At 43.7% G+C, this 17487-nt stretch overlaps 1 protein-coding gene across 2 annotated transcripts in view; it reads left to right on the top strand.

The window, feature by feature from the left end:
• Window positions 1-17487, top strand: part of SLC3A1 (solute carrier family 3 member 1) — a 55641-nt gene that overhangs the window by 11225 nt on the left and 26929 nt on the right. For both annotated transcript variants that reach the window (XM_050754106.1, XM_050754105.1), the window contains exons 5-7: window positions 13151-13270; window positions 14173-14297; window positions 17088-17283. In XM_050754106.1, the coding sequence (XP_050610063.1) occupies window positions 13151-13270; window positions 14173-14297; window positions 17088-17283 (441 nt within the window). The remainder of the gene's footprint in view (window positions 1-13150; window positions 13271-14172; window positions 14298-17087; window positions 17284-17487) is intronic.

The raw sequence follows: 17487 nt of genomic DNA, 5'->3' as shown, positions 1-17487 counted from the left end.
CCGCCACCTGTGACAGTAAGCTGTGCGGTGTCTGTGACAGTGAGCTGTGCAGTGCCTGTGACAGTGAGCTGGTGCAGGGAGGTGGGTCATTTGGGGTCTGGCTCCTGCATCTGCAATGGGCCTCTTGATGAGTTATTTGACTTTCATGTCTTAGCTGTCTCATCTATGAAACACAGTTGGTGGCAGTATTTGTTTCATAGGGCTGTTTGGAAGAATAGATGGGATAACCCATGCACAACACTTCTGTACTCATTCAGTAAATATTAACATATTGCCTTCTCCATGCCAGGCCCTGTCCTAAGCACTAGGAATGCAGCAGTGAATAAAAGAAGCCTTACCCTCAAGGAGTCTCCAATGTACTGAGGGGAAAGCAGGCAATTAGCCACTTATATATATATATATATATATATATATGTAAATGTCAGGTGGTGGTGAATGCCGAGGGGAAGGGGCATCGGAGTGCCAGGTAAAAGTGGCTCTTCTGTATAAGGTGTGTAGGAGACGCCTTCTTATGATGAGATGCTGTTTAGACAAAAACCTGAAGTGGGAAGGGAACCATGAGACTATCTGGGGGAAGAGAATTTCAGGCAGAAAGAACCAATGCAAAGGTCCCGAGGTGAGAGTGTAGTTCGTGTGTTTCAGGGATGGCATGGAAACCAGAGTGTAGGGTTGCCAAATTTAGCAAATAAAAATACAGGATATCCAGTTAAATTTTAAATGAATGATGCAACATTTGAGACATACTGCTACCAAAAAATTATTCATTGATTACCTGAAATTGAAATGTAATTGAGTGTCTTGTATTTTATCTGGCAACCCTACCAGTATCCTGGAGTGAAATGGGTTAGGGCGCCGAAGTAAGCAGTGGGGGCTGATCAGTTCTCACAATACAATTCACAAAACGTAACAGCTATGTCCTTCTTCTTGTTCTTGCTGCTCCTATGGCTACAGTGGCCAGAAACTTAGGTGAGTAGGGGAGTCCTCTGAGCCAAGTAGGCGGGGAGGAGACCTGAACAGAACAGGGAGCAGTGGGTGCCTTTCCACAGCTCGCCACATCAGCCAGATAGAGTGGATGTAAGCTGTCATGTTGGAGTCACTAGGGGCACCTAGAACCCTTGGTTTAGTTTAGTTTTATTTTGAAATAACAGTTTAATTGAGATATAATTCACATACCATAACATTCACCCCTTTTGAGTGTGTAATTTAGTGGTTTTAGTATATTCACAGAGTTGTGCAACCATCACTACCAATTTCATCACCTTTTTTTTTTTTTTTTTTTTTTTTTTGAGACAGTCTCACTCTGTCACCCAGGCTGGAGTATAGTGGCACAATCTTGGCTCACTGCAACTTGTGCCTCCTAGGTTCAAGCGATTCTCCTGCCTCAGCCTCCCGAGTAGCTGGGACTACAGGCATGTACCACCATGACCAGCTAATTTTTGTATTTTTGTAGAGACAGGGTTTTGCCATGTTGGCCAGGCTGGTCTCAAACTCCTGGCCTCAGATGATCCACCCGTCTCTGCTTCCCAAAGTGCTGGGATTACAGGTATGAGCCACTGTGCCCGGCCTAATTTCAGAACACTATTATCTTCTCAAAAAGAAACGCCATATCCATCAGCAGTCACTCCTTATGGCCTCCTCCCTTTCTTCCCCCACCCCCTGGAAACCACAAATCTACTTTCTATCTTTTTACCCACCTAAGCCTCAGTTAGATAGGTTTTGCCTATTCTGGCACTTTATACAACGGAATCATGCTGTATCTGTGCATCCCTGGTAGGTATCTATATCTATGTTTATTTGAGAAACTGCCAAGTTGTTTTTCAAAGCAGCTGCACCATTTTACATTTCCACTAACCACGCGTACAGGCTCTAATTTCTCCACATTCTCACCAACACTTGTGACTGCATGTGTTTTTTATTACAGTCACCCTGGTGGGTATGAAGCGGCATCTCACTGGTTGTATTTGCCAAATGCCTAAAGACGTTGATCATCTTTTCATGTGCTTGTTGTTCATTTGTATATCTGCATTGTAGTAATGTCTATTCAAATCCTTTGCCCATTATTATTTTATTTTATTTTAGATAGAGTTTCGCTCTGTCACCCAGGCTGCAGTGCAATGGTGCAGTCTTGGCTCACTGCAACCCTAGTCTCCCAGGCTCAAGTGATTCTTGCACCTCAGCTTCCTGAGTACCTGGGACTATAGGCACGTGCCACCACGCCCAGTTAATTTTTGTATTTTTTGTAGAGATGGAGTTTCTCTATGTTGGCCAGGCTGGTCTCGAACTCCCGGTATGGAGCAATCCTCCCTCCTTGACCTCCCACAGTGCTGGGATTACAGGTGTGAGCCACCGCACCTGGCCCTTTGCCCATTGTTAAATAGGGTTGTCTTTTTATTATTGGGTTGTAAAAGTTCTTTACATATTCCTTTTTTTTTTTTTTTTTTTTTTTTGTGACAGGGTCTCACTCTGTTACCCAGGCTGGAGTGCAGTGGTGTGATCTCGGCTCACTGCAACCTCCACCTCCTGGGTTCAAGCAACTTTCTTGCCTCAGCCACCCAAGTAGCTGAGATTACAGGTGCATATCACCATACCTGGTTAATTTTTGTATTTTTAGTAGAGACGGGGTTTCACCGTGTTGGCCAGGCTGGTCTTGAACTTGTGGTCTCAAGCAGTCCTCCTGCCTCAGCTTCCCAAAGTGCTGGGATTATAGGCATGAGCCACTGCACTTGGCCTCTTTATGTATTCTTGATACATGATTTACAAATAATTTTTCCCATTCTGTTGGTTGTCTTTTTACTTTCTTGATGGTGCTTTTTGAAGCACAAGAGTTTTTAATTTTGATGATGTCCTATTTATTTGTTTTTTGAGACAGAGTTATGCTCTTGTTACCCAGGCTGGAGTGCAGTGGTGCAATCTCAGCTCTCTGCAACCTCTGCCTCCTGGGTTAAAGCGATTCTCCTGCTTCAGCCTCCTGAGTAGCTGGCATTATAGGCATGTGCCAACACGCCCAGCTAATTTTTTGTGTTTTTAGTAGAGACAGGGGTTTTATCATGTTGACCTCAGGTGATCTACCCGCCTTGGCCTCCCAAAGTGCAGGGATGACAGGCATAAGCCACCACGCCTGGCCCAATTTATTTATTTTTTTCTTTTGTTGCTTGTGCCTTTAGTGTCGTATCTAATAACCGTTGCTTAATCCAAGATCATGCAGATTTACTCCTATGTTTTCTTCTCAGTTTCGTAGCTTTAGCTCTTACATTTTAGGTTGTCTGTGATCCATTTTTAAATTAATTTTTATGTAGGGTGTGAAGGTAAGGAGTCCAACTTCTTTTTTTTTTTTTTTTTTTTGCATGTGGCTATTCAGTTATTCCAGCAATATATGTTTAAAAATACTATTCTTTCCCTACTGAATTGTCTGGCAACTTTTGTTGAAAATAAATTGACCATAAATGCATGAGTTTATTTCTGGACTCTCAATTCTGTTCCATTCATCTATCTGTCTGTCCTTATGTCAGTACCACACACTGTCTGAATTACTAGCGCTTTGTACTAAGTTTTGAAATCTCGAAGTGTGAGTCCTACAACTTTGTTCTTTTTCCATATTGTTTGACTATTCCAAGTCCTTTGGATTTCCATACGAATTTTTGAGTCAGCTTGACAATTTTTGCAAATAAGGCTGCTGGGGTTTTGATAGGGATCGCATTGAATATAGCCATCTTATATTAAGCCTTCCAATCCATGAACGTGAGATGTCTTTCCATTTATTTACATGTTCTTTTATTTCTTTCAACAATGTTTTGTAGTTCTCAGAGTACATGTCTTGTACTTCTTTTGTTAAATGTATTCCTACAGACTACTTAGTTTTAAGCCTTTTTTTTAAAAAAAACTATATATGTTTGGTGATTCCAGAATTTGTATGAATTGTTTTGGAATCTGTTCCAGAAGTAAGCACCATGAGTGAGGGCACCTTGTCTCCATGGGGTTGTGGGGTGTAAACATGGTCAGCAGACTAACTAGGGGTTAGTTTTAAACTTCTCTGGTAGCCTGTGGACTCTCCTCTTCTTCATCACCCAAACTCCTTTGCATACCCCCCACGCCTCACGCTCTCCCCACACATTCTATGTGCTAAGTGCTGTACCTGGATAGATAAATGCTCAGAATAAGCCTAATTTACAAGGTTTTGTGATCATTTTACAGAGGAGAAAATTGAGGCTTAGATAGGTAAAGTCACCATCCTTGGGAGTCATGGTGCAGGATTGAAATCCAGACACTGGGACTTGAGTTCATGCTCTTAACCACAATCCTACACCTGCTTTGTATGTGCAGGCAATGTATGTGTTTCCTTCTGCATGCTTCGCTTTTTCTGCACAGTTTTTTCAAGGAGGTTTTCAGTTATAAATTGATAAATGTGAGTGTAAACCAGCTGTTTTACAGTTGGTTTATCAGGCAGTGGATTTTTCCAGTCTCCTTGTGGCAACACTGATGAATTGTCTGGGGATGTTTAGACAAGTGTGATAAATTCTGCCAAAATGTGCCAGCCAATACATTAATTATTTTTTTGACTAACCCAGCTGTGCTCTTCCAGATACCCAAGACTTGGAGTGTGTGGATAGGATCCTTATTTACTGGTCCTCTGGCTGAAATCCCTCATGTGATGAATCATTACTGCCTCCGGTTGAGAGATTAGACTTTATTTGCAAGACTGGTTTAGAAGATTTACTGTTAGAAGTAAATAAGAAATGCTGAGAAACTGAGAGGAAAGCCTCTTTGCTCCCGGAAAGGGACCTTTGGCATGAAGGAGACTTCTGTCACCCTCCTCCCCACCTTACCCCCAGCAGCGCTTGTTTCTGCAGTAGAGTTAAGCAGGTTAATAATTTGCAGCTTAGAGGGTTTGTGTGGAGGAGGCATTTGGAATGACTTGCCTGCATACCAACTTGTACTCCTGGAGCCTGAGCCCACTTCCTCCCCGCTCCTATGAGATTTTGCTTTATCTGCACAGTGGGAGGCTGGCATGCGGGGACATTACAGCGGAGAGCACCCTCTGCTCTCCGTGTCTTTCTCCTCCCCTTTGCACTGGCCATCAGGGGACTTGGCTCTGCTCTGAACCTCTTAGGGCTTGAGTGCTTTACCTGAAGAAGTCAGAAAACCTTCTCTGAGGTATCAGGGCTGTATATTTGTATGCTATTTTATACTTTTCCAATCACTTTGGTTTTTACTGGTCCTCCAAATTTCTTATTTGACAAATGAGGAAACTGAGGCACAGAGAGGTGAAGTAACCCAGCAGGTTAGCAGCATGGCAAGGAAGAGACTCCAGATGGCCTGGCCTCATGTCTGGGGTTTGGAGTGATCCTAGACCTGCCATATGGGAATGCTGAGCCCCACGGTAGGGACTGCTAGGGAGACCCAGCTGAAGAAGGAACCCAGAGCATAGGTGTAGGCTCTGTTCTTTCCCTACTAAGCATGATACTGCTGGAGGCAGCAGCTCAATTCAAAACACAATTCACTCACTACCTGCTTGATTATCTAGCTCTATGCTTGATAATAATACTTGTGCCATTTATTGCACCTCCTCTATGCCAGGCACATTATTATAATAATTCACTCATTTAACAATAGGTATTGTGTGTCTTGACCACGTGCTAAGGGTGTAGGGGCTGGTAAGATAGATACCTTTTGTGGCCATCCTGGGGCTTATATTCTGGACTGGGAGGTGGACAATTAAACAGGCAATTACAATAAAATGTGCCAAGCGGTCATGACAGTAGGAGGTAGGCATACACAGGGCAAGCGTCTGACCTGGACACATTTTGCAGAGAAGGTGAAATACCTGAGGAACAGGCATGAGCCAAATGAAGAGGCATGGGTGGGAGTGTTTCTAGCAGAGGAAAGCATGGATTATGACACATTAGAGGTGCTGGGAGTTGTCCAATATCACTGGGATGTGATATATAGAGCAGGGAGTGACCCGATGAGACTAGAGAGGTCACCAGGGTCCAGGTCAGGAGCACCACTGAATGCCCTGGTAAGGATATGGGTTTAAAAGGTCTTAGGTATGGACATGTTTTTGTTGTTGTTTTTTCATTTTGAGAAATCAGTCTGGTTTTGGAGAAGGGGTTTGAGTAGGGCAGGTTTTGAGGCTTTGGGGCCAGGGAGGAGGATGGTGCAGTAATCGGGAAAGAAACTCTGGTGGCTTTAGGCCAGTGATGGAGGCATAGAGGTCCTGAGAAATCATCAGGACTCTGAGAGGAGTCCCATGTGAATCCCAGGTTTCAGATTTGAATATGGGGTGGGTGACAGGACCATTTTCTGGGACAAGAGACACAGGAAGAGAGAGGGAAGTATCTTCGGTATGGAGAGTTGGAGCTGCCTGTGAGACATCCAAGTGTTCAGTGGACGGTGAGATATAAGGACACTGGGCTGGGCACGGTGGCTCACACCTGCAATCCCAGCACTTTGGGAGGCTGAGGTGGGTGGATCACGTGGTCAGGAGTTCAAGACCAACCTGGCCAACATGGTGAAAACCCATCTCTACTAAAAATACAAAAATTAGTCGGGCATGGTGGTGGGCTCCTGTAATCCCAGCTACTCGGGAGGCTGAGGCAGGAGAATCGCTTGAACCCATGAGGCAGAGGTTGCAGTGAGCCAAGATCATGCCACTGCACTCCAGCCTGGGCGACAGAGCAAGACACTGTCTTGGGGGAAAAAAAAAAAGATATGAGGACACGGAGCTCAGGGAAAAGTCTGGTCTAGAGGTAAAACTTTGGGACTTGTTAACATGGCTGATGTCTACAGAGCTCAGGCAGGTGTTTGGTGAGAGAAGTAGGCTGGGTAAGGTGAGCAAGAGGGTCAGCTGCAACTTAGCTGGAGCAAATTGCTCACGTGTGAATGAGGGCCAGGTGTTGGTAGAGCTTCCCATTAAAAGAAAAAACAAAGGAAGCCAGCCTAGCAAATAAGTCAGAGTGCCCTACAGTTGCAATTCTGCTGCCACCACTTACCAACCATGACCTTGTCAAAGGCACATCATCTTCCTGAGCCACAGTTTCCTCACTGGTAAAGGGGGACAATAATGGTATGTACCTAATGGGGTTACGTGAAGATTAAATGGTTTAACCTTTGTAAAGCACTTAGGATGCTGTATTTTTTACTGTATACAGTACTTGTTAGTCAGTAAATTGATAAGTAAATAAATACTATTGTGAAGTGAAATGTCCAGAGGGTGTAAGATCGAGCCCCAAGGAGCACTGACATCAAAGAACGGCAGAAGAGACAGAGAAGGGAGGCAAACCAAGGGGCAGGGTGTCACAGAGCTAAGGTATCTGAGTGTTTCTACAAGACGAGATTGGTCAACAGTGTCAAATGATGCAGAGAGACTGGGTAACATAAAGACTGAAAGGGGTCCGGGCATGGTGGCTCATGCCTGTAATCTCAGCACTTTGGGAGGCCGAGGTGGGTGGATTACTTGAGGTCAGGAGTTCGAGACGAGCCTGGGCAAGATGGTGAAACTCCATCTCTACTAAAAATATAAAAATTAGCCAGATGTAGTGACAGGCACCTGTAATCCCAGCTACTCAGGAGGCGGAGGCAGGAGAATTGCTTGAACCCGGGAGGCAAAGGTTGCCGAGCTGAGATCACACCACTGTACTCCAGCCTGGGTGACAGTGAGACTCCATCTCAAAAAAAAAAAAAAGAAGACTGAAAAGTCAATTGACTCTGGCAGCAATACCTTATTTACTCCATACAGAAACGCTCCATACTGTGTTATTGATGGAGACACTGAGCCTTAGCCGGTCTTGCAGATGCCCTGTGTCATGCAGCTGGACAGCAATAGAGCTGGGTTGTACCCAGAGGGTCAGATTCTGAAGTCCTTGATCTTTCCTCTACTTCCTGCTTCTGGAGGAGTTAGCAAAGAATTTTTCCAAGGTTTCTGAACATGAGTAGGGTCAGTTTTCTTTCTCTTGTCTCTAAGTAGAGGAATAGTTTCCCCTGTACTCTGAAATACCCTTTCTCATTCCTTCTTGAGATGGACAACCTGGGATTGATGACATTTTCAAGAGGATGTCTTCTGTTTGTTTTTTTTGTTTTGTTTTGTTTTGTTTTTAAGTAGAGACAGGGTCTCACTTCATTGCCCAGGCTGGTCTTGAACTCTTGAGCTCAAGCGATGCTCCCACCTCGGTCTCTGAAAGTGCTAGGATTACAGGCATGAGCCACCATGCCTGGCCAAAGAGGATGTCTTCTCTATCATCACATGTAAGAGTAGACAGGGCTTTTCCCAAACATGGCTTTTAAGGTAAACGGGCCCCCAAATGTCAGCCATCTGAAAAGGAAAGGCTTGGCTTGAGGTTCGGTGCATTTGGATATGTTAACTTGCTTCCTTAATGTTGACTTGCTTTCTTTTCACTCAGAGCAGTGAGTTATTTAAAGAGAAGAGTTAAAAGGTTCCCAGCGGAAAAATCAGGAGTGTGTGATGTCATGGGAGTCAGACAGGAGTCAAGGACGTAGTGTACAGTCCAGTTCCCAGAGTCCACGGCACCTATGTGGGTCACTAGACCTAGCCGACGCAGGCTCTGTGCCCATTTTTGCATCTGGAACCCTGGGAAGACCTTCACTGGAGTAAAGAGGGTTAACAATTAAAATCTGAAGCTCTCTTTTCTCTCCTGGTTGAGAGAATAAATAACATGAAGCAAATATTTTTCAAGAGCAAATTTTGGATTATCTTGGTGATAATCTGAATTATCAGCATTTAAAATGACTTTCAGAAAATGTCCATCAAGCTTTTACTGTTTTGTCTCATTAAACAATGATAATATTTTCGATTATGCCAGGACCATAAACCATCTGTGGGGTACAAGTTTCTCATGTTTAATGTCGGGTCAATATTTCACAGTGCTGAGATCTGGACTCTGTAAAGAAAAGGACTGGCTTTATTTTAGGAAATCAGTGCCCAAAAGCTTGATGTTTACACAGAATGGTGCTTCATGTTTTCCCACATTTTTGTCAGAGGCTGCTTGGATGCCTTCAGTTATTCGTGCTCTGCCCCAACCAATGTTCACACTTTTAAAGAACAGCACCACCTGGGGGTGGACCCGGGTTGCGTGGGGTCTGAAGCTCATAGTAATTTAGGGCCTTTTAAAATAGAGCACAAAATTAAGTACAGAAAAGTTGGCATTTATTTAGAATGAGCAAAGAAGGGGAGTTAGATGGGTGAAAGTGAGAGGTCTTGAAGCTTAAGTTTGGTTAGCTTCATAATAAGGTCACTCCTGAAGCCACTGAAAACCTGTTCTAGAAATGAGGTGCCTTGCTTTGCCCCAAGACTTCTCTAGCCCATTCTCTGATGAATGGCTGCCACTTCCTGCTTGCCAGTTGCAAACCCTCCTCAGGGCGAATTGCTGTTTTACCCTCTTGTATTACCATGTTTCTCTTCTTTATCTCAGCTGTGATTTAAATATTTTTGTGTTGCTATTTGTCTAGCTGGAGATTCTAAAATAATCCGGGAGACCTAGGGCTGTGTCTGTTGTATTTTGCTTGTGGTTGTAGTTCCAGGGCTTGCCTAAGTGCCTGGTATATAGTAGGAGCTCAAATATTTACTGAATGGATGAATTTGGTAAAAGAGAAAGGCACTACTAAGAACAAATTTGTTTTTTATGCCCCAGAGAAAAATTCCACTGGGTAGAGATTACTGGAGGTTATTTGGGTCACCTGTGCCCATGATAAGAGTTATTCGCCCCAGAACCTGCTCTTAGGTATAAAAAATTGATTCGAGCTTCACTGTTCAAAATCTCAGCTTAAAGTGAATTGACGTGAGCAGTATTAACCCTTGCATTTAGCTGTTGAGACCCTTGACTTGAAACCTCCATATTCACATGCAGATAGAAGAAACGCTTCAAGTCAAAACAAGTTGATATGGTTTGGCTGTGTTCTCACCCGAGTCTCATCTTGAATTGGAATTCTTATAATCCCCAGGTGTCATGGGAGGGAGCAGGTGGAGATAATTGAATCATGGGTGTGGTTTCCTCCGTCCTGTTCTCGTGATAGTGAGTTCTGATGGTTTTATAAATGGGAGTTCTCCTGCACAAACTCTCCTGCCTGCTGTCATGTAAGATGTGACTTTGCTCCTCATTCGCCTTCTGCCATGATTGTGAGGCCTCCCCAGCCCTGTGAAACTGTGAGTCAATTAAACAGCTTTACTTCACAAATTACCCAGTCTTAGGTATGTCTCTATTAGCAGCATGAGAACAAACTCTAATACACGAGTGAACTGTAGGATAGTTGTCATTTGGGATCTGTGGCTCTGTTCCCCTCCACAGGTGAAAATTGGTTGTTTAACTCTAGTACTTTACTGATGGTTCTGCTCTAAAACGATATATACATTCCTGTGAAACCTTCCATACAACAAGAGATGAGCCAAGAGAAAAGTAGGGAGAGCCACTGTTCCTTTGCAGAGCTTGTGAGCAGGTGCTAGAGCAGGCCTCGCTGGGAGGGGCTGGCTGGGGGGTTGAGGCGAGTAGCTGAGGCTCAGGCCCTCTGCTTTTCAAGGTCACCTGGTCTTCCCACCTGTCCCAGTACAGGCCAGGCCAGCCTCTGCCTCCATGCTTGGCTCATGTTGTCCCATTCCCACCCTCCGTTGAAATCCTACCAGGTCATCTAGGTCAAGTTCAAGCTCTAGCTCTTCCTTCTCCTGTGGTGCCCACCCACATTATTTTGAAATGTCTTGAAGCTCTTGCAGCCCTGTAGGCAGAGGTATCTACGCTCATGAGGACCTGCATTATTAGGTGACCATCCCTTGTCCCACATGTCCCCAACTATTCTGTAGACCTGAAGCCAGGGAACTTGCTGTACTTCTGTAATGTTTGGTTATTCAGGCTCAATACGTCATTCTTTCATGCTACAATTGGTTCACTAAGTACCAGGTGCTGTGTCAGAGGCCTACAGATGTGTACCACCACGCCCAGCTAATTTTTCATTTTTTGTAGAGACAGGGTTTTGTCATGTTGCCCGGCTGGTCTAGAACTCCTGGGCTCAAGCGATCCTCCCACCTCAGCCTCCTAAATTGCTGAGATTACAGGTGTGAGCCATCACACCTGGCTAGAAAAATCTTTTCAAGGTTCGTCCATGTTGTAGCATGTGTCAGCACATCGTTCCTTTCCAAGGCCAAATATTCATCATATGGACAGACCATTGGGGTGGCTTCCACTTTCTGGCTATGATGAATAATGCTGCTATGAATATTTGTGAACAAGTTTTTGCGTGGACATAAATTTTCATTTCTCTGGGGTATATACCTATGCGTGAAATTGCTGGTTCTTATGGTAACTTGATGTTTAACCTTTTGGGGAAATGTCATACTATACAGTTGATTCTTCACACATCAGATCTTTAAAAAATGTAAGTCAGCCCACAGCCTTTTCTGCTTAAAAATCCCTCCAGAGGTTTCCTATCACTCTCACACAAATCCCAGATCTTTCCTGTTAGCTACAAAGCTGAGCATGATGAGCTAGTTCTCTTTACCTCCTTCTATTCACTTACGCTCCTCTGGCCACACTGTCCACCCCCTACCTCCGCCACTGCCCTTTTTTTTTTTTTTGAAACAGGATCTCCTTCTGCCACCCAGGCTGGAGTGCAGTGGCATGATCTTGGCTCACTGCAACCTCCGACTTTCAGGTTCAAGCCATTCTCATGTTCAGCCTCCCAAGTAGCTGGGACTACAGGTGCATGCCTCCATGCCAGACTCATTTTTGTGTTTTTAGTAGAGACGGGGTTTTACCATGTTGGCCAGGCTGGTCTCAAACTCCTGGCCTCAAGTGATCCACTCACCTCAGCCTCCCAAAGTGCTGGGATCATAGGCGTGAGCCACCGCACCCGACCTAACCACTTATTTGCACCAGTCTTCATCTCTCTAATCTTTGGCTTCAGCATTAAAAATGCCTGGGAACCAGGCAGGCCACGGTGATGTGCTCAGGAGCAGGTGAGGCATGGGAGAGGCTGAGCAGGCAATGACTACCTTCTCTCTAGCAAGGTGTGTTGGGAGAGTAGGGCAGGAGAGGAGAGAGAGCCAGGGGCATTCATACAATAATTGGATTTCCAGCACACACCTTAGGAAGAAATTCTGTCACCAAAGAATAAAATGCAATGTATGAGAACCTGGATTTTCAGGTTTAACTATTTTTGCTTGGGATCAATTTTCTGTGAAATTAAAGCCAGTGGAATAATGTACGTTTCATCTTTTTTAAGAAGGAATTTTGCCCTTGTTGTTCAGGCTGGAGTGCAATGGCCCGATCTCGGCTCACCACAACTTCTGCCTCCCGGGTTCAAGCGATTCCCCTGCCTCAGCCTCCCGAGTAGCTGGGATTACGGGCATCCGCCACCACGCCTGGCTAATTTTTGTATTTTTAGTAGATATGGGGTTTCATCATGTTGGCCAGCCTGGTCTCAAACTCCTGACCTCAGGTGATCCGCCTGCCTCAGCCTCCCAGAGCGCTGGTATTATAGGTGTGAGCCACCGCACCTGGCCTATTTCATCTTTTATTATCTGAGTGTCTTCGAGACAACACTTGTATCTGAGTTTTACCACAGGATCATCACTATTCTTAGTTATTTACTCGGTTGATGGTTGATTCTATTTTGTTTTGTGTTCCTTCCATATTACTCTTAGCAGGAGATCCTTTAATACCTAAGGACTTCACCTCTCATTCGCCTTCCTAGTAAGGACTGAAATATTTAACTATTGAACAATGTGTTATTTTCTTTTAAGTTTGCAGTGACACTTAAGGAGTTGGGCATGAGGGAGATAAGAAACTTTCCCAGTTTATCCTGAGTCCTATCTTTTATTATGGTTTCATTCTTTCATTTCTAGTGGATTCTCTAAGCTTTGGAAACATCCTCATAACATCCATTACAAACGTAACTAATTGTAATTCTGAATTCAAATATGAAGGAGGTGTGGGAGTCACTAAATGCAGTTACTTGAGAGTACATTATAGTAAGGCAGTTATGCTAAATACATAAAAAATAGGCTATGTGAATACGTGAATACTGTGCTTGTTCTATATGTAGATATCTATTTTATGATGCCAAGTCATTAACAGTCAAAACTTTTATGAAACATTGTGATAATAAAGTGTAGTTAATGTAACCAAGCATTTTGCTTCTTCATCTTTAGGAAATTTTACGGTTCTGGCTCACAAAGGGTGTTGATGGTTTTAGCTTTGATGCTGTTAAATTTCTCCTAGAAGCAAAGCATCTGAGAGATGAGATCCAAGTAAATAAGACCCAAATCCCGGTAAAGTTTTATTTTAAACGTTTTTCTTTTGCCTTTTCTGAAAATGTCATCATGAGTGTTTTCTTTCTCAGCCTGAGATACCAATTACAAAGATGAGTTTTGTCCTGTGTCTAGCAAGCACCTCGGTTCATTTCTTTAGGAAATGCGCAAGAGTTTCAAATGCATATGCACGAGGTGTTTTTTTTCCACTGGTTCCCTCCAGAGCGAGGGATCCCTTGGCGTCCTTCAGTGACAAGGGTTCTGAAGACATGGACAGTGTGGCCTCTACCAAGGGCCACAAAATAGAGGACATTTACTCCTGCAATTTTGTCATCTGACATAAGTTCAAGTGAGGAGGCCTTGGCTTGTATGAGATGTTATCTTTTGATTCTAGGAGATTATTGTCATCCTAGAAAGACATAAAAATGAGACATTGACTTAGAAATCCTACAAAGATATAGAAATCAGGAAAAGTTTACTGAAACCCTGAGAAAAGTATAACAGTAAGGAGAAAGGATAGTGGTGGCAAAGAAACAAATTTAAGTGCATGATGTTAATATTTTTGTGAGCAGATAAAGTATAATAATGAGCTCTATAACCACTAAGATCATTTTCTTTGTCTTTAAAAGTGTCTGAAACATTTTGACAATTACATGTTGAGGAGGACTTTGTAATCAATGTTTTGCTTGGTAAAATTTATTTGCTAAAATGGGTGACAGTTTATTAGAGAAATATTGCTTAGTAGATTTATAAAGTTAACAACTTGAGCATCAAATGAAGTATTCTTCTCCATCCACAAAACCATGTTTGAGTGTGTGTCTCGCTTGGCTTGAGCCCTTTGAAGAGGTTGTCTACATTCACATAGAGCCAGCTGTGGGCATGCGATGTATGAAATGATAACCATGTCGTCCTGGTTTTCAAAGGACACGGTCACACAATACTCGGAGCTGTACCATGACTTCACCACCACGCAGGTGGGAATGCATGACATCGTCCGCAGCTTCCGGCAGACCATGGACCAATACAGCACGGAGCCCGGCAGATACAGGTGACCACGGCACATGCTCTCATTCTTCCCAGGCTTAGTGTGTGATCTGCAGTGTATCCCTCACAACCAAGTGTATTTGGAGGTTCAAGTAATAATGTAACAAGCCTGCATAATTATGATTGATTACAGTTTGGTTATACCAGGGCCTGCCATATTCCTTTCCTGTTTGCTTACTTTGCTGACTTTCAGTTTCCTCTTTTGTAAAATGATGCAGATCGATCACACTACTACTTCACGGGAGTTTTGTGAAAATTAGGTTAATTAAAAAGAGATTATATTAGCTAAATGTTAACCATGAACCATTGTTTTTTTCTTTTTTAAAAACCAGCTCCAGGCTGGGCACAGTGGCTCATGCCTGTAAACCCAGCACTGTGGGAGGCCAAGGCAGGCGGATCATGACGTCAGGAGTTCAAGACCATCCTGGCCAACGTGGTGAAACCCTGTCTCTACTAAAAATACAAAAATTAGCTGGGCCTGGTGGTGGGCGCCTATAATACCAGCTACTTGGGAGGCTGAGGCAGGAAAATCACTTGAACCCGGGAGGCAGAGGTTGCAGTGAGTCAAGATTGTGCCACTGCACTCCAGCCTGGGCAAGAGAGTGAGACTCCATCTCAAAAAAATAAAAATAAAAAAAATAAGAACCAAAAAAACAGAACCAGCTCCAGCTGGGTGCAGTGGCTTATGCCTGTAATCCCAGCACTGTGGGAGGTCGAGGCTGGCGGATCACCTGACGGTGTTTGAGACCAGCCAGGGCAACATGGCGAAAACCCTCCTCTACTAAAACTACAGTAATTAGCCAGCCATGGTGGCGCATGCCTGTAATCCCAGCTACTCGGGAGGCTGAGGCAGGAGAATTGCTTGAACCCGGGAGGTGGAGGTTGCGGTGAGTGGAGATCATGCCATTGTACTCCAGCCTGGGCAACAGAGCAAGACTCCATCTCAAGAAAAAAAAATAAAATACCAGCTCCTTCTCTGTAGTATTATTTTTATCATTGTTATTGGATATGTAGTTTCCTTGTACAGTATGAATCCATATGTTTCAGCTAAAGTACCAGGACCACAGCTTTGGAATCAGGTAGGCCTGAAGGAGTCCTGCTCTGTAGCTGTGTGATCTAGGGCCAGTTAATTAACATAAGTCTCAGTTTTCTCATCAATAAAAAAGTGATAGCAGTAACCTCTATAAGGCTGTTGTGAGATTAAATTAGATAATGTATATAAAGTACTTAAAGTAGTGCCTGGATCATAATAAATACTCAATAAAATTACCCATCATTAAGTTTATATAGATCACCCAACAGAATCAATAGGAATTAAATTAAATTCATCTCCTTAAAGTAGGTACTCCGATTACTGTCTCCATTTTATAGATAAGGAAACTGAGGCTCTGAGCATGCAGGTAATGTCCACAGGTAGGAGTGGCAACTATGGGATTTGAACTGAAGCAGTTGGGCTCCAGAGACCATGTACTTATCCATAAATATGCTGCCTCACATAGCTAAAGCCAGCATTTCAGGTGAATGGGTCTTCACCAAACAGCGTTTTGCTTTCAGCAATTGAGAGTGCACACCAATAATAAGGAAAGACTTTATAGGGACTCAAATACAAGGGGAAGTTCTTTTGGAGAAAATACCTCACCTTATTTGCAGACATAAACTTCAGATTCTAAATGGAGTGATGAGAATTGCTAAAGAAAGTCTTCATGGATGTCAATGAGTTTTAGTGTCAGGATGTTACTGATTTTTGATTCTAGGAGATTATTTCTCCTAGGATTTTCTAGGTTTAGAAAGAAAAGAACAGACTGGGCATGGTGGCTCACGCCTGTAATCCCAACACTTTGGGAGGCCGAGGCAGGTGGATCACTTGAGGTCAGGAGTTTGAGACAAGCCTGGCCAACATGGTGAAAGCCCGTGTCTATTAAAAACACAAAAAAATTAGCTGGGCTTGGTGGCGGGCGCCTGTAATCCCAGCTATTCGGGAGGCTGAGGCAGGAGAATCGCTGGAACCCAGGGGGAGGTGGAGGTTGCAGTGAGTCGAGATCACGGCATTGCACTCCAGTCTGGGCAATGAGAGCGAAACTCTGTCTCAAAAAACCAATATAGACTGAGATCCAAATTTTTTTTTTCTTTTTTTTTTTTAAGACGGAGTCTCACTCTGTTGCCCAGGCTGGAGTGTGGTGGCACGACCTGGCAGTCAAATGTGTTTCATTTTTTGAGGGGGGGGGATTTTTCTGCCTTGCATTTTTTATTATTTAAGTTCTAGGATACATGTGCACAACGTGCAGGTTTGTTACAGAGGTATACATGTGCCATGTTGGTTTCCTGCATCCATCAACTTGTCATTTACATTAGGTATTTCTCCTAATGCTATCCTTCCCTTAGCACCCCCACCCACTGACAGGCCTCGGTGTGTGATATTCCCTGCCCTGTGTCCATGTGTTCTCGTTATTCAACTCCCACCTATGAGTGAGAACATGCAGCATTTTATTTTCTGTCCTTGTGATAGTTTGCTCAGAATGATGGTTTCCAGCTTCATCCATGTCCCTGCAAAGGACATGAACTTACCCTTTTTTATGGCTGCATAGTATTCCATGGTGTATATGTGCCACATTTTCTTAATCCAGTCTAACATTTGGTGACAGCTTGATTATGCTTTCTAGAAGGTGCTAGTCCTATATGGTTAATGGTGTGCATTCAGCCCCTACATCTTGTACATGCAAGATAAGCAGCTGTGGAGTACCTTCCCAGTCTTCTGACAGGCCCTGATGACACCGAACCTTGTCAACTCTTACAGGTTCATGGGGACTGAAGCCTATGCAGAAACTATTGACAGAACCGTGATGTACTATGGATTGCCATTTATCCAAGAAGCTGACTTTCCCTTCAATAATTACCTCACCATGCTAGACACTGTTTCTGGGAACAGTGTGTATGAGGTTATCACATCCTGGATGGAAAACATGCCAGAAGGAAAATGGCCTAATTGGATGGTAAGTCCTCATGCCAGCACAGTACATAATGTGCTGCTGTTGCCTTTGCTGTCTAGTTACCTCTAAAATACAATGGACCTTTGTCTCTAAGTGACCATCACCTCTGTCTTATTTCATGATTGTTCAGTGGCCAGGCCTGTCCCAGCCTCTGCCAGGTTCTTTTTGTTAAGGGAGAGACACTGCCCACTGAATGGAATGGATATT

This window comes from Macaca thibetana, chromosome 13 (genome assembly GCF_024542745.1).
Source record: "Macaca thibetana thibetana isolate TM-01 chromosome 13, ASM2454274v1, whole genome shotgun sequence".
Classification (NCBI taxonomy): Eukaryota; Metazoa; Chordata; class Mammalia; order Primates; family Cercopithecidae; genus Macaca; species Macaca thibetana.
This window is presented reverse-complemented; position numbering and strand designations above follow the sequence as displayed.